At 54.4% G+C, this 23975-nt stretch overlaps 5 protein-coding genes across 19 annotated transcripts; 2 read left to right on the forward strand and 3 right to left on the reverse strand.

Annotated features, from left to right (window-relative positions):
* Positions 1-267: 267 nt before the first annotated feature.
* On the reverse strand, positions 268-7325 carry LOC133144157 (N-fatty-acyl-amino acid synthase/hydrolase PM20D1.2-like). 11 transcript variants are annotated; one of them, XR_009710617.1, is made up of 15 exons: positions 6994-7325; positions 6802-6888; positions 6396-6631; positions 5950-6036; positions 5742-5875; positions 5539-5658; positions 5388-5463; positions 5250-5311; positions 4789-4867; positions 4661-4732; positions 4429-4594; positions 4274-4373; positions 4024-4197; positions 2405-2676; positions 268-2338 (listed from the first exon to the last, which is right to left on the reverse strand). XR_009710617.1 is itself a non-coding variant. In XM_061266686.1 (14 exons), the coding sequence occupies exons 1-13, from the start codon at positions 7187-7189 to the stop codon at positions 4068-4070; spliced, it is 1545 nt and encodes a 514-aa protein (XP_061122670.1). In that variant the 5' UTR covers positions 7190-7325; the 3' UTR covers positions 268-2676; positions 4024-4067. The 11 variants fall into 11 exon arrangements, 9 of the variants coding, with proteins under 9 accessions (XP_061122670.1, XP_061122701.1, XP_061122640.1 ...); XR_009710619.1 differs by having other exon boundaries at positions 268-1200; positions 1277-2676; XM_061266686.1 differs by having other exon boundaries at positions 268-2676.
* Positions 2650-3482, forward strand: LOC133144582 (chitinase-3-like protein 1). Of its 2 annotated transcripts, XM_061267406.1 has the most exons (4): positions 2650-2767; positions 2837-3001; positions 3074-3142; positions 3241-3482. In XM_061267406.1, the coding sequence occupies exons 1-4, from the start codon at positions 2690-2692 to the stop codon at positions 3406-3408; spliced, it is 480 nt and encodes a 159-aa protein (XP_061123390.1). In that variant the 5' UTR covers positions 2650-2689; the 3' UTR covers positions 3409-3482. The 2 variants fall into 2 exon arrangements, with proteins under 2 accessions (XP_061123390.1, XP_061123382.1); XM_061267398.1 differs by having other exon boundaries at positions 3074-3482.
* Positions 7326-10412: 3087 nt separating the features above from the next.
* On the forward strand, positions 10413-13140 carry LOC133144266 (major facilitator superfamily domain-containing protein 4B-like). The gene is made up of 10 exons (XM_061266836.1): positions 10413-10642; positions 10724-10922; positions 11039-11278; positions 11348-11498; positions 11656-11771; positions 12163-12336; positions 12464-12611; positions 12702-12772; positions 12852-12972; positions 13046-13140. Exons 1-10 carry the CDS (start codon positions 10413-10415, stop codon positions 13138-13140), a joined length of 1545 nt encoding a protein of 514 aa, XP_061122820.1.
* A 1569-nt stretch (positions 13141-14709) lies between these two features.
* Positions 14710-17355, reverse strand: LOC133144476 (F-box only protein 6-like). 3 transcript variants are annotated; one of them, XM_061267196.1, is made up of 7 exons: positions 17169-17355; positions 16933-17043; positions 16185-16431; positions 16001-16115; positions 15832-15927; positions 15257-15392; positions 14710-15165 (listed from the first exon to the last, which is right to left on the reverse strand). In XM_061267196.1, exons 2-7 carry the CDS (start codon positions 16996-16998, stop codon positions 15019-15021), a joined length of 807 nt encoding a protein of 268 aa, XP_061123180.1. In that variant the 5' UTR covers positions 16999-17043; positions 17169-17355; the 3' UTR covers positions 14710-15018. The 3 variants fall into 3 exon arrangements, with proteins under 3 accessions (XP_061123180.1, XP_061123198.1, XP_061123188.1); XM_061267214.1 differs by having other exon boundaries at positions 16933-17088; XM_061267204.1 differs by lacking the exon at positions 17169-17355 and having other exon boundaries at positions 16933-17162.
* Positions 17356-17647: 292 nt separating this feature from the next.
* Positions 17648-22948, reverse strand: dnajc11a (DnaJ (Hsp40) homolog, subfamily C, member 11a). Of its 2 annotated transcripts, none has more exons than XM_061266604.1 (16): positions 22797-22948; positions 21308-21437; positions 21174-21247; positions 20883-20984; positions 20644-20772; positions 20449-20571; positions 20128-20201; positions 19859-20048; positions 19685-19770; positions 19471-19587; positions 19235-19366; positions 19070-19139; positions 18921-18978; positions 18479-18621; positions 18158-18287; positions 17648-18022 (listed from the first exon to the last, which is right to left on the reverse strand). In XM_061266604.1, exons 1-16 carry the CDS (start codon positions 22866-22868, stop codon positions 17997-17999), a joined length of 1656 nt encoding a protein of 551 aa, XP_061122588.1. In that variant the 5' UTR covers positions 22869-22948; the 3' UTR covers positions 17648-17996. The 2 variants fall into 2 exon arrangements, with proteins under 2 accessions (XP_061122588.1, XP_061122581.1); XM_061266597.1 differs by having other exon boundaries at positions 19211-19366.
* Between the last annotated feature and the right edge of the window lie 1027 nt (positions 22949-23975).

The raw sequence follows: 23975 nt of genomic DNA on the forward strand, positions 1-23975 counted from the left end.
GTTCGTCGACAAAGCCGACCTAGCGGTCCTAACTGAAATTGACGTACGTGCATCGTGGAGTAGGCAAGGAGGCTAGTCAAAGCAAGAGAAGGCTCACAGCAAAAGCTTGAGCTACGTACCTAGCAAAGAGGGCTGCGCTAACATGTGAGTTGTGTCGTAACATCATGAAGAAAAAGAATGGTACGTAAAGAAGAGTACGTAGCCAAGGCCACAAAAGGCGACTTTGTTGCTGCTTGACAGAAACGAATGGGCTCATACTTGTCTGAGTGAAATCAGAGTCAGTCAGCTTTATTGTCAATTCCTTCATGCCAAGACACACAAAGAAATCGAAATTACGTTTCCTCCATCCCACGGTGACGAGACATAGTACACGAGTAACATACAAGTAAACAACGGGGGGAGAGAGTTCAGGACCCCAAAAGCCTGGAGATCACAAACTTCGCAAGAGGAGAGCAGTGCTTGCATCCCACCACAGAGTCCCGGCACCATTCGTCACGGATGTAGACGCGCATTCTACCTCCTCGCCATGTTCCCCCTCGTACAATGGCCCGGTCCGCCCGATAGCACGCTAGCCGCTCCAGATGCACAGCAGTTACGCACTGTCCGGTTCGTAGATCTCAGCAGGCATGTTGATGCCCAGCGATCGAACGTTCGCCAGAAGAAAGGAAGGCACGGCCGGGCGAGCTGGGTTGGCCGCCAGCCTGTCCCGGACGCCCCCGCTCTCGCCCCTCTTCAGCCTCATCGCACACCGCTTCCGACGCTTCAGGACGGAGCAGACCGAGCGCCTTTAATGTCCCCGCTTCAAAGTCCAGATCGCCACAAAACTCGCTTTCGCCCATGTCGAGCAGAACCAGCCCGCTGTACTTGTAGCACAACCCGGTGCGACGAGACGAACACACAAAACTGTCGGACAAACCCACATTAAACGACAAAACAAAACACCGTTCGGGACAGAGAGAGGCCGCTGCGTGTGCACGCGCCGCCATCTTACTCCCGGGCTCGAAATGAAGGCCAAGGGGGGGGGTGGGGGGTCAAGACTGGGCCAAGTTCAAGTCCCGCAAAGAAGAATGGATAATGGCAGACCAAGAGTGCCACCGTCAAATGCATTTCTCAAGCTGCGGAGCAATATTTACATCTCTATATCCTGGTTTGCGGCTCGAGAAAAGGAGATGTCACGGGAGCGAGCGATGTTACTTCTTACTGTAAGGCAGGTGCACGTATGAGACACACCCCGTGAAGCTTCTGAACTTCCCCAAACCTGTTGCTGCAGATTTACCGGCGTGATTTCCGCTCCCGCCGGACGTTGGTTAGGTCCTCGCTCAAGTTCTTTGTCAGGTTGGTTGTCAGTGCAGGGAATGACTGCCGTTCAATGGCTGGGAAATGATTATAAAGTGTTGTGCAATTAATCCGAGGAATGATCGCCAGCGGCCGCCGCTTTTGCGGTCCGAGCCACACAAAGGGATGGACCGCGCGGAAGAGGTCGGTCAAAGCGAGCCACGGAAGACTGTCACACTCGGTCGATGGGCATACGCCTCACTCCCACTCAAGAGATTCCTTCTGTGACAAAAGAACAGAATGGGTGCCAAAGCAGTCTTGGGCCACTTGTTGCTAATGACACACACACACACACACACACACACACACACACAACACCCCTTTAGTTAATTGCATTGCCATTTGCAATAAAACGCGCACACCCAGCACCTTTAATTACATGGCCATTTGCAATAAAATGCACAGGTTTCAATCTCAAAACCTCACTCCCCTCATCAATAAGTGCACTCAGCTGATCTTTGGCTTTGCCTACATCGAATCAAATTATACCATGACGGCCTCACGGGCTGCCGAAGCAACATTTCCAGCCTTCAATGGCCTAAGGTCAGACATTGAGCGGGTACATTTTGCTGGTGAAAAGAATGACAGACGCACCTTTTCGCCAATAGAAATGCAAACCTGAAAACCAATTTGGAGGCACAACTTGATGCTTCGACCAACCATGTAAGTCACGGTCACCACCAAAGACGCTTTGTTCAGATGACAGATCTGAAAAGGACTGAAAGGAAAAGCTGCGCACTGTCTCACCTCTTTTTGCTGGCTCGCTAGAGTCCAAGACATGCTGGTTGAGGCCGCACACAGACAGACCTTTATCCAGTCTGCAATCAACTACTTGAGAACACATGGCTTTGACGGCATCAACATCTTGTGGCTGAACGCAAACAACGGCCAAGTGACCAAGAGCCATTACACATCCTTCGTGCAGGTACGATGGAAAAGCCGAGCTCCTCGTTCACCGCGGGCCCAGAGCCGGCCGCATCTCGACCGAGTTGTCTTTCGTCGTCTAGGAATTCCGAGTTAAAATCGACGCAGAGACAAATTCAAGTGGACCACACGCACTACTGCTCACCGCTAGCGTGGCCTCTCGGATCGTGGACATCCAGAGGAGCTATGATGTCGTGCCTGTGGCCACGTAAGCCAGAGTCGCTTCCACGTGCGCCGCTAGCTTCTACGTGCGCCGCTTGCTTCCACGTGCGCCGCTTGCTTCCACGTGCGCCGCTTGCTTCCACGTGCGCCGCTTGCTTCCACGTGCGCCGCTTGCTTCCACGTGCGCCGCTTGCTTCCACGTGCGCCGCTTGCTTCCACGTGCACCGATTCCCTCCGTCTCCACAGTGCCGTCGACTTCCTGAACGTGATGACGTCAGACATGACCGGGTACTTTGCGCAAAAGACGCCGTCCTTCCAAACGCCGGGAGCCGCCTTCCAGTCGGCCGTACGTAAGCGAGGCACCGCGGCTCGCCTTTTCGTGACTTGAGAGTTCCTTTGTCCCTGATGACTTTAGTCCTTCGCAATGAAATACTGGAAGATGGCGAGCGCGCTACCCGGAAAGCTCAACATGGGAATCGGAGCGTTTGGACGCGTTTTCACTTTGGACCCCTCGGGCCAGGTTGAGCCGGTGCAGGGCAGCCTGACCGATTTACCCGCCGGCATCTGGTCCCGTTATGAGGTAAGCGAGGAGGCGGTGGCGGGGGCGGCTTGCCTTTCAAGAAACCGAAGACTACATCTTGCTTTCTTTCAGGTGTGCTCTTTCTCCGCTTCAGCAGATATTTGGTTTGCCTTTGACAAAAAAACTGACATTGATGCAAAGGTACCCAAATCAAAGCAAGTCATCAAAATGTGGCGAAATGTCGTGCGTGCAGCGCATATATTCATCGTGTGCTTTTTCTTGTTCTCATGGTCATGCAGGTGCAAGTCATTCAAAGTGAAGGCCTTGCCGGAGCCTTTGTCGTGTCTATGGACCTGGATGACTTTGACGGAAACTCCTGCACCGACACCAACGATCTGCACCGACCTTATGCCGTCACCGACCGTGTGCACGCCCAATTAAACACCACCGTAAACCCCTCCGTCTAATCAAACGGCCAATCAAACATCGAAACGGAGGTGGGGCCAACGGCGGCGGCATCCTCCTTTGGGTTCACAGAATGGCTTTGACTTCACTTTGCCAACGCTTGCATCAGATTGACACACACCATAGACTTGCTTGTCAAACACAATCAATGGGGAATTTAATTGGGGACAAAATGATAGCTAAGACAAATCACAATTTATGATTGTCGCTCTGAAGACCCGCGCACACGTCGACGGCGTCTTCGCTCACTGCTGTTGCGGGCCTTGATCGCCAGGGTTTCTGTATTGTGTGAAAGGCAATTCAATAAAACGCGTCTGACCGCAGCGCCTTCATTTCTATTTTTTGACAACGTCCCAGTGCTCGGCGGCCGGCGACGACGATGTGACTTGACCAAAAGAGAATTTCTTGCAACTTCCCACTTGTTTGAGAGAGAGACAGACAGACAGACAGACAGACAGACAGACAGACAGACAGACAGACAGAGAGACAGAGAGACCCACGTCTCCCTGGCTGGCCTCAAAGGTCAAGAAAAAAAAAAACCCATCTCACTTCACACTGTTCAAGTGACAAAGGTAAATTCGATACAAAGTGACAGCAGTCAAACATTTGGCAATTACCTGCCTTTGATTGTGGAGAACGCGCACAAGGCTGTTGTTGCGGTCTAGAGTTCATGGCTGGAAGCGTGAGGCTCAGGAAGCTCGCCAATGTCTGCGTTTTGGATCAGTCTGGAGTAGAAGACGACAAGCTCCTCGTAGTTCTTCTGGGAAATCCTTTCGTCGATGCCGTGAAACCTAAGAAAAGGGGAACAATACATTGCTGCTCAATGGCAACACTCAAAGACCGCCCTCGGCGGCCGGCCTCGCGTACCTCTCGGCATCGCCCGGTTTGAACCACAAAGGGGCGAAGCGGTAAATGTCGTCGCTCAGATCTTTGAAGTGTCGACTGTCCGTGTTCCCCACACAGATGCCTACGTCCAAACGAGCCGTCAAGCGACGCGGTGCAGAGCGAGGACAAAACGTTACCTGGAGCCACCGCGACGGTGGGAAACAGGTCCAAGATGCTTTTCTTGACCATCTGGAAGCCAAAGGATTTCTCGTCGAACGAGCTGACGGGCAGCGGATCGAAGCCCTCGATGAGCTCCATCTCGACGCGGGGGTCGCCGACTGTCGAGCGGATGAGGTCCAGGACCTCCGGGAAAAGCACGGTCACTCCACCCCGCGCGGTCAAAACAAAACAGACGGGACTCGGCGCTACCTCTCGTAAAGACTGCGCCGAGTGAATTCGTAGATTCACGTGGGCTTCGGCCATGGAAGGCATGATGTTGGACTGCAAAAAGAAGCTTGGAAAATCGGGCCCCGTGGCGGGAATCCAAATTGTGTTACCTTTACACCCGCCTTGAAGATTGTGACTGCGGTCGTCGTCCGTACAAAGGCATTGGAATCTGGCTTTTGTTCAAGAAACCTGTGCCGCAAAACATGCAAAAAGAAGGATGGATGGATGACGGATGACAGATGGGTGATGGATGGATGGATGTATGGATAGATGGATGGATGACTGATGGATGGATGGATGGTTGGATGGATGACTGATGGATGGATGACTAATGGATGGATGACTAATGGATGGATGGATGGATGGATGGATGGATGGATGGATGGATGGATGGATGGATGGATGGATGGATGGATGGGTGGATGGATGACTGGATGGATGACTAATGGATGGATGGATGGGTGGGTCTGATGCATGGATGGATGGATGACAGATGGATGGATGGATGGATGGATGGATGGATGGATGGATGGATGGATGGATGGATGGATGGATGGATGGATGGAGTCACCTGCCAACAAGTGGAGAAAAAAGCCACAAATTTGACAGGATGAACCTCAAGGGCAGCCCAAACTGAAAAGACAAAGAAGTTGCTTTGACGCACGCAACTGGAGCAAGCGACTGGCTGGCTGGCTCATTTTCCAGCTACCTTGTGAGCCAGGTGTTCAAAGGTTTGCCGTTCAGGTCCAGAACCAAACAACATGGGCATGGGGTTGTCCTCGAGTCTGTCCGAGAGAGCGGGCCGCACATGGATCCGTATAGAGCCATATGTACACAGTCAGAAGACATAGAGTCCAAACCTTTGAACTGCGGCGGCCAAGATCCCGATGCTGCTCTGCCTGGAAGGCATGGAGGCGTGGCCGGGAAGCGTGGACACGCTCAGCCTGACGCTGGCCAGCCCCTTCTCACTCACGCCGATCCTAGAGCAAACACAGTTGGTCTCTCGCGCCCGGCCGGCCGGCCGGCCGGCGACGGCCCACCCTTCCGCCGCCGCCCTCCTCACAAAGCGGCGGGGCCCTGGAGCCCGCCGATGACGCCGTCCAGCACGGCCAGACCCTCATCCAGGACAAAGGACAGATGCACGTTACGTCGCTTCAGCAGTCGCGCCATGGTCTGGGCTCCCTGCTGACCGCCAACCTTCAAAGGACGCGCAAAGGTGACCCGGGGCGTCCTCCTCGACCGAGCGAGCGAGTGACGGAGAGGTAGGTCACTTCTTCGTCGTGGCCCAGACCGATGTAAAATCCTCGCCGCGGTGCGTAGCCTTTCATTAGCAAGTATTCCAGGGCCTGCAGAATACCCTGGAAAACATGCACGGAGAAGTCACGTACGACCAGTTCAAATCGGACGAACGCAAACGGAGGCCTTGCTGAGTGAAAAGCCAAAGAATGAAAATTCGGATTGTGAGGGGGCATTGGGGGGGGTCAAGCATGGTGAAAATTGAAAATTGCGGCAGAAAATTGGCTCAGGCAGTAGAGCGGATGGGTCCATGAGTAACCGGAGGCGGTTGGCGGTTCGACCCTAGCTCTGCTGCAGTCGCGTGTCGTTGTGTCCTTGGACGAGACACTTCCCGCACCTTGCCTCCAGGTCGCCATTGTAAATGAGGAAGTGTTCTCAATTGACTTACCTGGTACAACCTTGAATAAAAAAATTCTCTCACCATCAAGGAGCCCTTGTCGTCGATGGTCCCTCGGCCGTAGATGAAACCGTCTCTCTCCTGGGCAGAAAAAGGCGGAGCCAACCAGCCGTCCGACTCGGTGGCAGGCACCACGTCGATATGAGCCAACAGCAGGTAGGGCGCCAGGTCGGGCTGCGATCCCGGCACCCAAAACAGGTGGCTGTAGTTGGCCACCACTTGGTGATGGACCGAGCTGGAGGTGAAGAGTGTTGGGAAGGCTCACGAGGAGACAGATGGGGGGGAGGAGAGAGAGAGAGAGAGAGAGAGAGAGAGAGAGTAAAGGCGCTGCAGCCCCTCCCTTTGCCGATGTGGAAATAACATTTAATTGGATGGATGGATGGATGGATGGATGGATGGACGGACGGAGGGAGGCAGCGATCCGCCTTACCTCTTCGCAGAAACGAGTTGAAGTGCAGCAGTGCAGTGGTGTTGCGCTCTGTGGCCGAGAAGGACACGGTGGGGATCCGAATGGCCTCTGAAAAGGAAGGAGAGAGACAAAAGTTGTTCTTGCTCGCGTCGCGTTGCGTCGGGTCGGGTCGGGTCGGGTTGCGTCGGGTCGGGTCGCGTCACGTCGGCGCACCTTGAAAGCGAGTCAGGAGTTCCTCTCGTCTCCGCTGGTCAATATCGAGCGAGATGGGCTCCCTCAACGTCGGCCAGCGGCCCAGTTCAACTCCCGCATTGACGTCCAGTGACAGCGTTCGGATGGACGCGATCGTAAGCAGGATGACAACAGCAGCAGATCCGGTACCCAGGAGAAGTTTCAAAAGTTGGATCATCGTGACCTTTGTCTAGCTCTGGGGAACAACGGCGCTATAACTTGTCAAGCTCCTCCCGATGCGGGCTAAACGTCAAGTGCACGCGTCAACTCCTTTCCAGCGTGAAACAGTCCTGACGCTAAGCCAACACGCATGCGTCGGCAATGACGTCACTCTTCAACACGGAAGCAGAACAGAACGGAAGCTGCTTCAAAATATCAGGGGAAAAAAGAAAATCAAACAATAAATAGAATATGTCGAACCACTGTGTATCAGGGTTAAGGAGAGTGCGCGTGACTAAAGATGAAGGTATTTCCAGATTTACGCAGGTGTCTTGAAGTTATGCTCTCTGAAGCATCAGGGTTACCTGCTAAAATGTCGGAATTTCCTCAATAGGGCTGGCGGGGAATTGGTTTCTTCACCTAACGTCTTTCCACATTCATTTGAAATCGTGACTGCGAGAAGGAAGAAGTCAGCCACTACAAAGATGGATCGCCCCCCCAAAAAGACTTATCCTAACGGCTCACAAGTTAAAGTCATCCGAGTCAAATACGCACATTTTCTTGGATAGAAGAAAAAATCCCGATTCATTCCAAAGAATTTGACGTAGTAAGCACGTACAGTAGATCACAGCAGTTTAATAGAATCAACTATAATGGTTTATGGAAGAGAAATCCACATCAAGATGTGCAAAATGAGACATTAGAGAAAGTCGCTCGATCTGATGCCATGCCTGACGTCAATGGAAATATCTTTGGGAACGCTACCATAAATTATTGTGGATTAACTGACAGAAAGAAAGGGTTAATATAATAGCTTTATTTTCATTATTTTTTTTGTGATCAGCAAAGCCAGAGAATTGCATCTCAAAAGAACAGTTGGTCCTTTCTTTGTCATCTCAGCAGCCTCTTTGTCCACATGTTTGCACTTCTGTAAGACAAATAAGGAACAAGAGTGCAAAATGACAAAAGGCCAAAGGGGCAGCCGAGCCTGGCCGGTGGTGCGTGCAGTGTGCGGCACGGCTATTGGGCTGAGCGCTCCGACAAAGTCCTACACGACTCGCTGCGTTTGCCACTTCAACTCTTCAGGCACTTCCAGCGTGAGCCAAGGAGCGAAAAGGTGCTTGACCCTGCTGAAACCAGAGCAATGCAATACGAGCGAGCGTCGCAAAGCAAGCTAAGCGCTTTGCAGGCGGGAATCTTGGCGGTCCCGGGCCTTTGCCAATAATGAATACTCAGCTAGGCACAGGCAGAGGCACAGGCAGAGGCACAGGCAGGCGCTTGGTTGTTGATTATTAATGGCAATCTCAAAATGGCACAAGTTGATGATTACTCCAAACAAGTCACCCTGTGTTGTTATAGCTCCACAAGCGGAAGTCTCGGAGGCTGGGGAATGTTAATAAATGTCTTTTGTATCAACGAGGCTTTCTTGAGTGTGTCCCGTTTATTAATATGCACATTTCTGCGTTATACTGCCACCGAGTGGCCAGGTATTTTTGGGGGGGCATTTTTATTGGGAGAAGCCCAGGTGGCTAGGGCTCTTTAATTGCGTTGCTTCACCATTGTAGAAAAAAAAAAGAAAGACTGCTTAATGCCATTGACCGTAGCGTCTGAGTCGATAATTAACGACTGAAGTCCAGCGAGTTGGTTTGCTCGGCTCGGCTTTGGTTTCCTACAAAAAAAATGCACCGCTTCGTTGACGTCATTCGGTGAAAGTCTCAAAAAAGAAGAGTAGGGTTGAATTGCATTGATTTGGAATGAAATTCATTCCCATCTGAATGCGCCATTGTGTGTGTTGAATTTGCGCCCTCATCCAGTAAAAATGGAAAGTAAGTGCACTTTTGCGCACGTTTTCTTTCCAGAGAGATCTCGAGGGCCGCCGCCGCCGCCGCCGCCGCCACCGCCAGCTTGGCCGGAAGCCCATATTTATCCTCTTGCGTTGCTCGTCCCAGGCAATCATTAGGCACCGAGTCCCTGTTTTACTGCTTGGCGGCGGAAGACGCCGGACTTTGTTCTCAGCACTAACCAGAAGCCGAGGAGGTCAGGGTGTCCCAAATTGAGTTTGTCGAGCTGAAAGCGCTGCGAGCCGGCCGCAAGACTTGGGAATTGTGGCTCCATTTTGTTGTCCCCGAAGCTGGAGATACAAATGAGCCCAAGTGACCGGACAGAAGCAGTAAAGAAGAGGCGCCACAGGAAGAAAGATTTGGAACGGAAGGCGCCAAAATGGCCCACAGTGGTTCCCTCCGCGAGCAAAGATTGGCCCAGGTTGAAAGAAGAACAGGCACAAAGTGTGACGCCACACACAAATTGACTCTCATCTCAGGCAAACCTTTTCAATCAAAACAACCAGCCGCCGAGCACTAAAAGAATCCAATGTCTTTATTGTCCGCAGATGCCAATGTGCACTTTGTTCGCAACGATACGCAAGAGCCGAAGCAATGTGAACCAGGTTGCCAGGTTGAACTTTGAGCAAGCCGCCAAAGGCACCAAAGCAAAAGTGATTTCAAAAGCCACTTTGGCCACGTGCGCGTCTTTTCTTGTGGCCTGCGAAACGTGTGAAATGTAGTCTGCCATTGTGCCATTGGCTGGCCACCAGACTTGGTGAGGTGAAGCGCTTCAGAGCGTGGACGCGACGCATGGATGAGAAAGGCTCAGGCTGTTTGTCATCCACCCAAATCCCACCGAAGGTGGTGTATCCCCATCGGCCAGCCGGGCGTCCTTGTCACCCACGTCCCGGCGGCTAATGCGTTGGAAGGAAGCTCCAAAGCCCAATTCAAAGTTGGAAAGCAAGGCATTTCTGCAATAGCCAAGAGTGGGATGGAACTAAGGTGAGGACTTTGAGGCCCATCGTGTGTGTGTGTGTGTGTGTGTGTGTGTGGTCAATTTGGGGGAAGGAACCGGCATCATTTTCCGTGGCACTTGTCTGCCACTGAATGTGAGAAGCCCATACGTGGGCCATCCGCCGCCAGCGCCTTTTGGACGGGGGCTCGCTCTGGCTTTCTCGGAGCCGCTAATCATTGAGCCGCGGCCGGCGAAGGCTTCCGTTCCCGCGAGCGGCCCTCTGTTTTTTTTTTTTTGCCCTCCACACATTAACCCAAGAGGACATCCTTGTTGATTAAGCAATAAAAGGGAGGAGGGAGCGGCGGGTGGCGAGCGGCCGGCCGGCCGGCAGCGTTTAAAAGGCAGCCAGGGAAGGGGCGGGCGGCCACCACCACCACGCAGACGGCCGCTCCTTGACGGCCAAGATGTTTGTGGACGAGCGCATCGTGACTCTGTTCAAGAGGAACGCGCATCACACCTTGACTTACTGGAGCCTTTTCTTCAGCTTCGGGCTGAGCATCGCTTTTCTCGGGCCCACCATTAAGGACCTGCAGTGTCAAACCAAGAGCACGCTGAGCCAGATCACCTGGGTCTTCTTCTCCCAGCAGTTCTGCTTGCTGATCGGCAGCTCGGTGGGCGGCATCTTCAAGAGGACGTAGGTAGCCGTCGCCAGCCTCGCCAGCCTCGCCAGCCTCCCCTCACCGCGAGAACCCGCCCTCGACTCGCTCCGTTCTAGGTTGTTCAGCGCGCTGTCCGCTTTGTTGGTGTCGACGCTCCTCATCTCGGTCATCTTCGCCGTCATCCCTTGGTGCACCCAAGTCCTGACGCTGGCCGTGGCCATGGCCGTGTCCGGCTTGGCCATGGGAGTCATCGACACCATCGCCAACATCCAACTGGTCAGCGTCTACCAGAAGGACTCGGCCGTTTTCCTACAGGTAAGAAGAACCGAGGGAGCTCGGCCGGCTTTGGCAACTGTGCCGGCTTTTGGCAGCTCTGCCGGCCGGCCGGCCGGCCGGCTTTTGGCAATTTTGCCAGCTTTGCTTTTCGCCAGGCTCTCCATTTCTTCATCGGCTTCGGCGCCCTGGTGAGCCCCCTGATCGCCGACCCCTTCCTGTCGGAGCACTGCGGCAACAGCACCGGCAACGTGACCGAGTTGATGCATCACTTCAGAAACACGCTGATAAACAGCCCCGTTGCCGAGCACAACGTCACGCCGAGCCACGGAGGGGAGGCGGCGGCGGCGGCGGGCCCCGGTGTGCACTACGCCTTCTGGATCATGGCTCTTATCAATGTAAAGAGGTCACTTGCGGTGAAATTGCGGCGGCGCCCGTCGTAATTTGATTGCCTTTGGCCCCCTCAGCTGCCCGTGCCCCTGGCCGTGCTCTTCCTGATGTATCGCGAGCGGCTGATCCCGTGCTGCCCCGGCGCCGCGCCGCATCTGCTGGACAAAGACGAACTGGCCATGGAGAACCGGCAGGGAGCCCGAGACGCCGAGGCGCCCCAGGCTGGAGGTAAGTCCGTTACTGTGATTGTAATCACTCTCTCTGGCCATGCCCGGGCGACAAACAAACAAAACAAACAAACAAACAAGCAAACAAAGAGACAAATGCAGTTGTTCCTGCCTGCCTGGCTGCCTGGCTGCCTGGCTGCCGCTAATTGTCCACGCAGGTCACGGGAATATCTTCAGCTGCTGTCAGAATGATAACCTCCGTGGCCTGCCGCTATCCTTCTTCATGATTCACATCCTGGGCGGGATGGTGCTCTTCATGAGCGATGGCATTGTGGTGAGGGACAGACGTACGCACGCACGCACGCACACACGTACCGGAGAGCCAAGCTGTCCTTCGGTCGAGTTTTTTTTTTTTGCTTGGGCGTGTGAAACCACAATTAAGACAGAGGGTGCACGCTGACCTCAAGTCAGGAAGACGTGAGCCTTCAAGCCGCTGCTCCCAGCTCAGGTTCTCTATCAAACAGCCAGCAACGAGAATGAATTGAAAATGGAAAATCGCCTAATGCTAACACAAAATGGCAAACACAGGCTAATGAATGAGGAAGAAGTCGAGGCTAAAATGCTCTCTGCAGTATGTTCTGCGTAATTGTTCTGTGCAATTCAGCAGATGCCACGCCAAGCCACGGTGGTGACGCCGCGTAACAGAGGCCCATTTTGTTTTCCAGGGCGCCTATGCCGGCTTTGTCTTCACGTATGCCGTCAAACCGCCCATTTCTCTCGCCCATAAGGCAGCCGGCTACTTACCCAGCATTTTCTGGGCGGCCATCACGGCAGGTCGGCTGCTCTCCATCCCTCTCTCGTACCGTTTCCCAGTGGTGAGACTGCTCATCTTCAATCTGGTAAGGAAAGCGCCCGTCTGCCCGCCAAAGGGCGCACGCACCCGCCCACGCCGCCAAGGGGCGGACGCACCCGCCCACCCCGCCAAAGGCGCTCGGGGTTTCAGGCAACCTGTCCTGCCTTTGACAGGCGGGCGTAATCGTCACAGTCTTGCTGCTGCTGATCCTCCCCAACAGCCGCGCAATGTTGTACGTCGGCACCTGTTTGTGTGGGCTTTTTCTCAGCAGCATCTTCCCGTGCATGCTGGCCTACACCGAGGACATCCTCGATTACCAGGGTACGCCTGAGACCACGTGCGTGCGTGCGCGCGCGCGCGTGCGCACACACAACACGCACACGTTGACAGAAAACACTGCCACCTCTCTAGGATGCGCTACCTCGGTGCTGGTGACCAGCGCGGGAATGGGAGAGATGGTCATGACGGTTCTGGTGGGCTCTGTAAGTCTACCGGCTGCCAACGCGCCGGTCTCCCAAAACAACACTCGGAGACATTTGCCGGTGCCGTTCCGTTCCCCAGATTATCGAGACGAAAGGCAGCTACAGCTTTCTTCTGTGTGGCGTGATTATCGCCAGCCTTGGGTTGCTCCTTTTTCTGGCGCTGCTCTTCTTCCATCGGCTGCACAGAAACTACCTCACAGGTACGGCGGCGTCACCCATTCGGACACCCCTGCCCAATTGGCATTCGCCTCCCGACCCCTTGCTCCTCGCTAGGAACGACAAGAAAATCGGCCATGGTGGAGGAAGAAACGCCAGGAGCGAGTGGCTCGCCCGCAGCTGAGCCAAACGAGGAGGCGCAGGAGAGCTGAGAGGGCAGGCGGGCGAGGGCAGGCGGGCGAGGGCCAGCGAAGCCCGGCGAGGGCCGTGAGAGCCGGCGAGGGCCGTTTGTCCAGCCCACTCCATCTTCCTCCGATCCCTTGACCACAAAGACTCTTTGTTACTTGAGATGGTTATGTCGTTGGGGATCATCATTGATGCCGTGATGGTTTCAGTTTCGTCTATTTGATTCTTCTCAAATGTCACTTTGGCGCAACGGAGGCAGTCGGGGGTCGCTATGACCTCTGGTGCCATTCAATTTCCCGCACACCGCATGCCATCCTGCGGCAGCTGCTCCCGCATTGAAACATTCAGAGAGAGACTCCCATCCATCCATCCCTCCATCCATCCCTCCATCCATCCGTCCATACCTCCCTCCCTCCAATGAAATACGAGCCAATCCGAGTGCAGTTGATCAATCCAGAAGGACTTGTGGCCTATCAAGAGAACGCAGAGAAGCAAGCAAGCAAGCAAGCAAGCAAGCAAACGCCCGTTCCAAACTCAAAAGCCTTGTACTATTTTGACGACAAGCGTATTGAAAGTCTGGCACTATTCCAATGTGGGTTTTAAAAAAACTCTCAATATCGTCCGACTGTTGCTACTGTGTGTGAATATGATGGCTAATTCTGATTCCTGGTCGTGTTTTTTTGTTCGTCTTCCCAAATGAGCCGCTGTACTTTTGCACTCATCCGATGAGGGCGGGACTCTGAACTTGGCTCGATAAAAAACAATGATTAACACATTGGATTTCACAACGCCTAGCTCGCGTGCTTCAGCATCCAGCCAGCTCGTCCACAAGGGGGCGACAGCCTCGTCACGGGCTTCTAAATTTGATTTGGGGGCGAGTTGGCGCGGCGCCCTGCACGTTGCCCCACACAAAACAACAGGCAACAATGAGCAGTCTCACCACTTGTGTCTGTGACACAATCACACTTTGGCAGAGGACATTTTGGCCAGCTTTGATCAAATATGATGTGCGCTCGCTGTACGTACTGCCTGCCTGCCTCTGTTGAGAGGGTTGCAGAAAAACACAGAGAGAGAGAGAGAGCGAGCGAGCGATGGTTTTTTTCATCCTCTATCAGAACTCCTTGTCAGTCAGTCAGTCAGTCAGGAGGTAGGAATGCTTCATGCAAGTCGTCTTGCACGATGCGTGTTTCTCCAACAGCATCCGGCCGCTGCAGTCCGCCTCGGCATCCTTGTTTGCTTTTTATTTCTCTTGGATGGACCCATTTTTGGTTTATGATGTTCAGTTTGGCAGCAGTCCATCGAGCTGCACCGATGTTCAAGACTGCGCTCAAAATTGGCCCAACGAGTTTGGCGAGGGTGGGAACCCGTCTCGCCTCGCCTCGCCTTCTCAACCTGCTGGCAGTCGCATCGTTTCGCACGAGTCCAAACCACGTGTGGAAGGACGCTTGGGAAAGAGTTTGCAGTGAGTGGAGTGAAGGAGTGAATGACCAAGGAAGCCATCTGACCTCGTAGTTGTTGTTGTTTCCTGCATCTCAAACCGAGCCAATCGCCCCTTTTTTGATTTGCACGTCTCGGAACGCATTTCAAACCCAAACTGCAAGTTGTCCCTTTTATTGACAAGCGAACGTTCAGACGGTACGCGTCGACAGAGAAATGCCGCCAGACGACCAGAAGCCGCTCGCAAACGCCCCGAGCGTCGGACACGTCCCGGCTGAGAAGAACCGTGCCGGAGCGAGGGGAGCCGCCTCAAAGACGGTGGCTATGCGGGGGACGGCGCCGGGCGCGCATGGAGGCGGATGCAGAAGACCGGCCGAGGCCCGCAGACTCCAAAACAAAAGCTTTGGATGTCAACTTTCAACCGGGTCTCCTTACTTGAGGGAACCTTTGAAGTGAAGCGCATCCAACTAGGTTTCCATGGCGGGACATATCTCAACGCAGCTGTCCGTAAGGCGGATTCCGTACCACCCGGCCCAGAACTGGGTGTCCTTGCCGCCGTGGACGAAGCGGATGTATCTCACTCCTGGCCCATAGTTGTGGAACACGTGTGTGATCTGATGAGGGGGGAAAAAATATATATATCAATCCAAATTTTCCCTTGTTGCTCGGACTTCATTTTCCTCAAGGTGGCTTCTGCCTTCATACCTGCTTCCATTTGCCATCGTTCCATTGCTGAAAATAAATCTCGTCGGGGGAAAAGCTCTCAATTGGCTTCTTCCTTTGATTTAGCAGATCCACGTGGATCTTGTATTGACAGCCGCAGTCCCATCGAGGGGCATACCTGCAATGCAAGCCGGGGGTCAGCGGGCCGAGGGTCAGCGGGCTGGCCCTCAAGTCCAGGTTGCCGCAAGACATGCCAAATCCGGAACTTTCAAAAACATTGATTTCAATACAATGGCGGACGGCTAATGCTGGCTACGCATTTCGCGCTGCTGCCGCCGGATGTGCTTCGCAGCAGCGGCGGCGGCAGCAGCAACAGCAGCAGCAGCACCGCCACGCACCAGCGCTTTGGTCAGACTCGCTTTGGCGAGGCTTGCTCGTGCTTTTCAAAATGCGACAGTCACCGAGCGGCGTGTTTCTCCAACAGCATCGGGCCGCTGCAGTCCGCCTTGGCATCCTTGTTTTTATCGGCTGAGCATTTTGGGCCGCGGCTAAAATGGCGCCCACCCCGTGCATCGCTGCCCGTTAGCCGGGTAGCCTCGGTCTGCGTGAGCGCTTACCAGTCGGCGATTCTGATGTGCGGCTGGATGCAGTCCACGAAGGATGCGCTGTAACCTTCCGACTCCAGATCAATCAGCTGGGACTTGCTGCACATGCTGAAAGAAATCAAATGAAAAGCTCACGGCCAAGGCGGGCGACTCGGGCCCGTCGCCTCCCCGTCGCCCTTACCCGTACGAAGTCACAAAGTTGTTCTTGACGCTTTCGTTTGGGTGCGCCTCCAAGACACCCTCGACCTTCCAGTGGTCGCCGCCGTTCTCCGAGATCTGCCAACCTCTCATCTGATCTGGAAAGACCATGGCCAGCGTGAGGAAAAGGTAGCTCGCGACGGCACAAGCGTTAGGGCTTTCCCGACCATCGGCCCGCGGGTTCTTGAGAAGATTTCGTTTCTTCTTGCACAAGAAGTAAAACAAGCGCCAGTCTCGGGGGAGTCTGGACGCGTCGAAGAGCCGGTGGCCTTCCCGACGGCAGCGCTCTCTCCATAAGGACTGGCTGTCGGCGACGTCTCTCCATTGACGGCACACCAAGCGACACATCAGGACCACCTGCTGAGGGGGGAGCTTCAAGAAGATCTCTTCCAGGACATCCAGAGGAACAGAGCCCTGATGAGAAAAGAGCAAGGCCACGTGAAGCTCGCAGCCAACCAAACAACCGCCGAAAAGCACTCGCGTCAAATGGAGGTGTGCAAGGTGTGCAGGGCACAGATGGGGATGGATCACTTGGGTTCAAGCCAGGTGGCGCTAATGGGCGCAGTCAGCGAAGACTGAGTCTATGTGCGAGGCTCTCGGGACACGGGCAGCAATGTTGTCGGGTCCCGCGTGGTGTCCGCCGGACCCTCTGAGAGATCCGTCCCGTCTGTCCGTCCGTCCGTCCGTCCGTCCGGCCATCACCCTATGCTGTCACTGTTTGCATTTGGAGGAGGAGGCCAGCGGTGCTCTTGTCGCCTCAAAGTGGGCTGGGCAGAAAGTTATTCCGTCGCCCGCGACTTGATCCTCCTCCTCCGTCGTACAAAGGAACTGCCTATTCCCGGTCACCGCGTCGGCAGGCACAAATGCAACGGTTGCTTTCGACGTGGTTAGGTTAGGCTTCGCTAGGAAGCGTACCTCGGGCACGGTAGAAACGGGAGACGGACTCGGAGGGACGGAATCGGAGCTCTGCGTTGCACCCATTCCGACTCCACTTCATGGACGGACCACACACGGCGTCTTCGAAATCTGGATGAGGTCAAAGCGGCCGGAGATGTCAACTTCTGCAACAAACTCGACGCGGAAGTTCAAGGCGAAGTCAACGCTCAAGGCGATTCGATTCAATTCGACGAGGCAGTGACGTTGGAGCTTACCGGATGCGATCGAGTGTCGCGCCTCACTCAGAAACTAAAGGTCTCGACATAGAGTTCCAGAAGACGTCGCGCATCATAACGAAAGCATAAAGTCAGTCTTGCTTTCGGTACTAGCGAGGCGAGACTGGAGTCGGTGTCGGTGCCAACGGCAAACCAGCGACGCGACGTGACGCGTCCGCCCATATGTTGAACTCCCGATTGGCTTCTCGCGGCTGAAGCCAGAAGGCAGCCATCTTACGTTGCCACCGGTGCACCGCATTCCTCCATGTTTTCCAAGTTTCCCTCGTTCAACTCCTGCTCCAATGATCAGGCTCCTGCAGAACGTGAGGATGAACTGATCATTTCAATCAGGTGTGTTGAACGAGGGAAACTTGGCAAACATGTAGGAATGCGACATGGGAAAAGTCAACAAGTGTCCTGTTCTTTTGAGCCAGCTTAATATCAACAGCCAAAGTCAAAAAGAAGAAGAAAAAACACAATTATCCTTGACTGAGAGACTTTTTTAATACTCCAGTATAGAAACAGGTGCAATTGTTTTTTAAATCACGCAGGCACTGCAAGGTCAAACCAAAAGTTGACCATCCTTAACTGGAGTAAATGTACGCCGACGACATCATCATCATCATCATCATCATCAGTGTCACATTTCAAGCAGAACCCAACCGTGTCGGCGGACACCGTTTGTCAAGCTTCATTTGCCATCGATCGAGCGAGCGACGCCTTTTTGAGTGACCGAGACTTGGCCTCTGTTGGCTCTAAAACAAAGATGACTCCAAGCGCTGACAAACGCGGCTCGCTTTTCCTTCCTCAGCACAGGAACACCTTCCCCTATGTGTCCGTATCGATCCTGTGAGCTGCAAAGAGAAACAGGCACAGACGCATGTTTAGACACGCAGCCTAAAAGCATTTCCTTGCCCGCTTGTGCTGCAGCGAGCCGGATCCCGAAAGGACCGGCGGACAACTCCGCTCGGTCTGTGAAGATGACTCACATTGCTTTGGTATCCTGAGTGCTTCGGAGTCTCCTGACAGGACTTGATGCATGACACCGCGGAACTGGTACAGCACCTTGAGGCTCTTTTCCTCCCCCACGCACGGGTCATAGAAACCGGGCAGGCCGGACTAAGAGACAGAGCAGAGGGACAAGCGCAAAGGCGGAATCCCGTCATCTTCACGCGCCGACTCGACAAATGGGACGGTCGACGGAATATTCCGTTCAAATAATCCCCCCCCGGTCCTAAGAGCAAGGCCGGCAAAAACAAAAGCTTGGAAATTCGACGGCGGCATTTGCCATCCAGTCGGCATCGGGATACCTTGGCGGCCTCGGTGAGGATGAGTTTGGAGTCCTTCACCAGACACTGCAGCGGCACGCTCACGTCGATCACCTTGGCCCGCTCGTGTCTCCGGCTGTTGTCCGTCACGAACTTGCCGTACCAGGCGTTGAGTATGACCAGACCTGGTTGGGCGGCACGGCGGTGCGTAAGCGGGAAGCCGGCCGGAGGACCTCCGGGACTGCGCTGGACGACAGCGAGCGCAACACCGGAGCGACGGGAAGAGGAGATCCCGAGGGCAACGACGGTTGCCGCAAATGCAAAGTATTTGGCAAGGCCTCCGAGCGGCCACTTTTGGCGCCTCATTTTGGGAGGACGACCAAACGCAATGAAATGTTTGGAATTTGCAGAGCGTCTCCAAAGAACTCAAGCGCTGCCCAGGACGAGCCGCGCTCGCTGGGCTTTCAAAGCCGGCCGTCCGTACCCATTCGAGACTCCTCGGCTTCGATAATCCTCCGCACGGACTCCTGCATGAGTAAGACCTGCACGGATGAAAAAGGCAAGCAGACGGTCAGCTGAGAGGGGGGACGTCAGCCAGACGCGGACTTGGCTTTGAAACGAAGCGGCGCTCACCGCCGCCTCCGCCTCTTGCTTCTTCTTGGCCGTGTTGGAAGCCGAGCTTTGCCGCTGCTTCTCCAAGTCCCTGTCGGCAGACGGAGCTTCAACAAAGCGTCAAGATTGCGCGCGGTTGGTCCACGGCCTCCAATTTCGCACCGTTCCTTCTGGGCCCGCACGTACGGCTGGATGACGAGCTGCCGCACGGCCAGGTAGACCACCAGCGGTCCCACCGTGGCGTAAAACACGGCGCTGGGCAGGAGTTGGTCGGTCAGGTGAACGGGGAAGAGGTACGTCTGGCTGGCTCGGTTTAGCCTGCGCACAGACGCTGGCTTGGATGATCTGCTATTCGTGGACGGCGCCCTGCCTGCCTCGACGCCAGCTTGCGGCCAAACCAGGCTTGTCCGAGCGCCACTCACTTGACTTTAAGCGAGACACCCTGAGGCACCCCGACGCTGACCACGGCCCCCAGAACGCTGTGTCGGCTGATTTTCCTCTCGGCGCCGTACTCCAGCACAGTCCCAAAGAAGCCGGACCTGCAACGCGCGTCCGCGCGCACACACACACAAGCGCAGCGGCTGCAACAAAAAGCGTGGACTGGGAAAAACAAGAGGTTCCCATCTGGCTACCGACTTGATTGAGCCCTTAATTCTGGTCTGGTCTTCGTCCTGGAACTTGTACTGGTAGCTCATCATCATAAAAGTGTGCGGAATCCCCAGCTGCAAAGAGGGAGCAAAGGCGGTGGCGGCGGCTGACGAGCAAGCGGCGAGGCGAGGCGAGCGAGGCCCGGCCGGCCGGGCGGCACACCTGCAGGGCCAAGGTGAAATGGCTGCTCTCAGTGTCCCGAACGACGCTGGTGTTCATAGACGAGTGGATGCCCCAACGCCACTGCAGGTAACCCATGGTGTTCTTGTCCAGGTGGCGGGCCAGCACGGTGGTGAGGCCGGGACGCACGCCTCGCGAGGAAAACTGCAGTCCGCATTGCGCCGTCACGTAGCTCGGGGGCAAAAAGAGCAAGACAGACAACACTCGCACCTTTGTCCGCTCCGCTCATTCTGGGAACGCCAAAGTCTTACAAGCGCGGCGTCAAGTTGCGGAAGACTTTCATTCCAAAGAGAGGTCCGTGGGTGTCCCCGGCGCCCAGCTCCATCTGCGGGCACAAACGAGGCGCTGTCCACGGCTCCCAAACAACCCTTTGATGATGGCCTGGTGGCCAGCAAGGCACGAAGCGAGCGAGCCCATTTTGGGAAAGGCTGCCGGTGATTGTCCAATAACCTTTTTCCGTGACTTTTTGTGTCAGACTGACGCGACGCCCGGCGCCGGGATCGGATGGGAACCGTCTGCTCGCTCGCTCGCTCGCTCGCTCGCACGCAAGCGGGTTCTTTTGGGCAACATACCTCTCCCCAACCTTGAGCCGAGGTGACTTTCCTCAAGGCCAAGTTAATAGTCCCGCCTCCGTTTCCATTGTGCGTAGACAAAGAACCGGACAAGATGGCCGTGTCGTTGGCGGTGAGAGGGGCCTGGAGAAGAGGGCACGCGCGCGCACACAGTTCACGACAGCTGCCACACACGCACGCACAAAAGAGACGGACCTCGATGGATTGGGAGATGTGCATTTTGTTGATTTCCAGGTGCGGGACGCCGCCTCCACCCATGCCCTCGTAGTCCTCTTCGTAGCGATCAAAGAGGTCCGTGGCATCGACGCCCACGCTAATTGTTCCCTTTGAAGCGAGGGCGAGGGGGGACGTGAGAGCAGTGAGCCAGCAGGCCGGTCGGTCGGCCGGGCGGTCGGTCGGCCGGCCCGCCGGCCCTCTCCAGCGAGTCATCGCACCTTCGGGTTGGTCCTTTGCTGAAGTCTCCTCTCCTCTCGCTCCCTCTGAAGACGCTCGTACTCCTCCCGAATCTCCGCAGGGGTTCTTTTCCTCTCTATCACCTGGAGGAACAACACACTGTGCCACCCGAACCCGTACAAGGGGCTCTTTCATGGAAAAAGAACGGTCATCTGTGACAGAGCGCACGCATGGGGTGGCTTTGGCCGTATGTAGCGCACGGCGTCCTTCTCGACACACACGTCAAGACTGCGCGAGTCACCCGAAGATAAAGCGTCACTCGACCGACTGACCTCCCATCCGTCGACGTCAAGTCCGCGCTTGCCATAGACGTCGTAGATAGCTCGTGCCTGCGGATCACTCAGCACTAGAGAAACACAAAGCAAACATCGCTCTGGCTCCGGATTTTGGGTCATCGGCGAGTTACCTTCGTAAGCTTGGTGCACCAGGTTAAAAAGACACTCTGCTTGGCGCTTGAGTTCGGGATCCCGATGTTTGTCTGGGTGGTATAACATGCACAAGCGTCTGTACGCCGCCTTCAGCTGCTCCTGCGTTGCCTGAAGCACAACGTTCACACAACTATTAACTTTGAGGAAATGTAAAAAACATGCAAAGAAAGAAAGGCAATGGGATCATTGTTGTCAAACAGCTGGCTGGCAGAGAGCGTCAAAGGCTCGGTCCACGCCGCACATCCATTCCAATTTTGGGGCAGTGTGAAGCGCAATCATGCAATTATTTATCGTTTGTGCCTTCTTGTTTTTATATCGTGTCGTTTACTTGTATGTCTATCGTGTAATAGGTCACGATCGTCACCGTGGGATAGAGAAAACGTCATTTCCATCTCTTTGTGTGTCTCGGCATGTGAAGACGTTGACAATAAAGCAGACTTTGACTTTGATATCAAAACCAACAATGTGGCTAGCCATCGGCCGTGTATCTGATGCCTCTGCAGGAGGAGCACTCATCCCTCCACCAAAAGTCCAATACCCGGCCTAAAGAGCGCTCCGGAGACCGCTGACGACCGACCGGCCGTGAAGCGTTGCTTGTTCTGCGGCAGCTTTATTCATAAACAACTATGGCTGCATACAAAGTGTCGCCGCACGTCGAGTCAAAATCACAAATGTGACAGCAAAAGAGCGGCAAGGACCGGACGCCAGGGCATGCAGTTGCAGTAGTTACTGGCACTGGCGGTCGGCAGGCGAGCACGCACGGACGGACGGACGGACGCACGCTGTCTAATTGGCCAGCTCTTTTCAATGGTGATTACGGCTCTTACAAATGACAGTGAACTCCCAAGAAGCTGTTCAAGGACTTTGGAAATAGGAGCATTTTCTCCAGTCGCCCCATTTCAGCAGACGATTGCCAACAATATTGTGACTCTTTACAGTCTACCGACGAGGGTTCGCCTTGTGCGCTCGCTCGCTCGCAACGTGGCACGCTGCATTAAAAAGGAGACACCTGAGAGGGAGCACGCGATCCCCTTGACATCAAGCATGTCTAATCTGATCAACTGGAAGTAAATCCGGGTGTAGTCGAGGGCCACTCGCCCTGACCGCGCTGCAAACACGAAGAGGTCAACTAGCAAAATCAGTCTGCACGGAGGCGAGGGGAGGGGACGGAAGGGCCCGCACAAGGGCAAAAGCGTGCGTGGACGAGCCGGTTTGGTTCGTTGACCGCTTGGTGGCTGCCTGTCAGCCATCAAGTTGTTTCGCGCTCTGGAAAAAAGTTTGCAGCCAGAGGCAGGCACACACCGAAATCAATGTCGAGGGTCACAAGTTAGCCGTTTGGCTAACTTGTTGAACATCGTGACAAGCGCAACCGGAAGGCAACATGGGCGGATGGCGGCCAGATACGATGGCACTCGCCAGAGCACCTTCACGCTTATGTGTTCTTCTCGGGATAATTGCAAAATGTACCTCTCGTCGGACGTTAAGCAGGGAATAATAATCATCACTGGAGATCTCATCATCGTCCAAGGAAGACGCCATGTTTCCTGCTAGTCATTTCTTCTTCGTTATGTCATCAGGGTCACACAAGAATAACTGTCGCACTCGGGCGCCATCTTGCGTGGCGGGTGTACTGTACAACACAAGCACTTTGGGACAGGTACACCGATACAACGGTCATCGTTCGTTCTTTAAAACACTGGCTGGGCCAGAGGGCGGGGCATTTTCTCCCCCACCAATGCCGCAGTTTTACACATACAGTTTTGCACAACACCGGAACAGTTCTCCAGAATACTCTCATTCCCCAGCGCAAGTGAATGCATCTTTACGCGTCACAGGCGTGCGTGCTGCACTCTGGCTGATCATTGGATGAGTTGACTTCAGGCTGCAAAAAGCAGCGGCAGCCGGCGCCGGCGCCAGCGCCAGCGGCAGCGCCAGCGGCAGCGCCAGCGCCAGCAAAGAGCCTTTTTGATGCCGCTGGTAGCTATGCACGTCTTCTATTGCTCAATTCAAATGAACCGAGCCAATGTAACGCGCAAGTAAAGAAGGCGCTGCCGGACTTTTTTTCTGTGGCTGTCAACTGACTGACTGCCGTCCATGGAGACCTGACAAGTGCAACAGTCGTGAAAAAGCTAGTTTAAAGCAGTCGAGTTAAAGTCGCAAAATAAGTTCCCATAAGTTTGTTTATATTATCAACAGACGGGTTAGCAGCAATTCACTTGACTTTTAGCCGCATCTCGTCATGGCGTTAGAATACTAGAAGGTTGAGCGTTTTGTTGGTCAATGAATCGAAGGTAAACCAAATTCTACCACATCTTCTACTTTCTATATATTGATTAACCGGACTTTTTGGAATAGAAAATGAAGAGGAAAGGTGATTTCTCATTTGTTTCCAAAGAAGCAGATAGACATGGAGTGCAGAGCAGAAGCAAAAAGATGCCAGCCCTGCATGGTGTCAGCTGTCATAGTAATCCACTGGCAGGAGCTGGACAAGGAAGTCGTGGAGATGGACAAACACAAGAATACACCAGCGGTAGTAAATTCAGATGGTCCAATTAGGCTGTGGCTTTTTTTCATGCCAAAATGCTACAAAACGTAATCATCCCGCTTCAGAACAGCGTGTACGTTTGTATAATAAACAATTAATGC

Source organism: Syngnathus typhle, linkage group LG2, assembly GCF_033458585.1.
Source record: "Syngnathus typhle isolate RoL2023-S1 ecotype Sweden linkage group LG2, RoL_Styp_1.0, whole genome shotgun sequence".
Lineage (NCBI taxonomy): Eukaryota > Metazoa > Chordata > Actinopteri > Syngnathiformes > Syngnathidae > Syngnathus > Syngnathus typhle.

What these genes read in the sequence shown, in the direction of transcription:
- dnajc11a (XM_061266597.1), bottom strand. Translation starts at nt 22,868, where the DNA reads ATGGCGTCTTCCTTGGACGATGATGAGATCTCCAGTGATGATTATTAT. An exon ending in TTGACGTCGACGGATGGGAG is followed by an intron (nt 20,985 to 21,173) that starts GTCAGTCGGTCG and finishes TTGTTCCTCCAG; the next exon opens with GTGATAGAGAGGAAAAGAAC. An exon ending in GGTGTCTCGCTTAAAGTCAA is followed by an intron (nt 19,367 to 19,470) that starts GTGAGTGGCGCT and finishes GTCTGTGCGCAG; the next exon opens with GCTAAACCGAGCCAGCCAGA.
- LOC133144266 (XM_061266836.1), top strand. Translation starts at nt 10,413, where the DNA reads ATGTTTGTGGACGAGCGCATCGTGACTCTGTTCAAGAGGAACGCGCAT. An exon ending in TCATGAGCGATGGCATTGTG is followed by an intron (nt 11,772 to 12,162) that starts GTGAGGGACAGA and finishes TTTGTTTTCCAG; the next exon opens with GGCGCCTATGCCGGCTTTGT. An exon ending in GCACAGAAACTACCTCACAG is followed by an intron (nt 12,973 to 13,045) that starts GTACGGCGGCGT and finishes GCTCCTCGCTAG; the next exon opens with GAACGACAAGAAAATCGGCC.
- LOC133144582 (XM_061267398.1), top strand. Translation starts at nt 2,690, where the DNA reads ATGACGTCAGACATGACCGGGTACTTTGCGCAAAAGACGCCGTCCTTC. An exon ending in GAGCCGCCTTCCAGTCGGCC is followed by an intron (nt 2,768 to 2,836) that starts GTACGTAAGCGA and finishes TGATGACTTTAG; the next exon opens with TCCTTCGCAATGAAATACTG. An exon ending in GCATCTGGTCCCGTTATGAG is followed by an intron (nt 3,002 to 3,073) that starts GTAAGCGAGGAG and finishes GCTTTCTTTCAG; the next exon opens with GTGTGCTCTTTCTCCGCTTC.
- LOC133144157 (XM_061266686.1), bottom strand. Translation starts at nt 7,189, where the DNA reads ATGATCCAACTTTTGAAACTTCTCCTGGGTACCGGATCTGCTGCTGTT. An exon ending in TTGGCCGCCGCAGTTCAAAG is followed by an intron (nt 5,464 to 5,538) that starts GTTTGGACTCTA and finishes TCTCTCGGACAG; the next exon opens with ACTCGAGGACAACCCCATGC. An exon ending in CACCGTCGCGGTGGCTCCAG is followed by an intron (nt 4,374 to 4,428) that starts GTAACGTTTTGT and finishes GTTTGGACGTAG; the next exon opens with GCATCTGTGTGGGGAACACG.
- LOC133144476 (XM_061267196.1), bottom strand. Translation starts at nt 16,998, where the DNA reads ATGGGTGCAACGCAGAGCTCCGATTCCGTCCCTCCGAGTCCGTCTCCC. An exon ending in CCGTTTCTACCGTGCCCGAG is followed by an intron (nt 16,432 to 16,932) that starts GTACGCTTCCTA and finishes TTTTCTCATCAG; the next exon opens with GGCTCTGTTCCTCTGGATGT. An exon ending in CAAGAACCCGCGGGCCGATG is followed by an intron (nt 16,116 to 16,184) that starts GTCGGGAAAGCC and finishes TGGTCTTTCCAG; the next exon opens with ATCAGATGAGAGGTTGGCAG.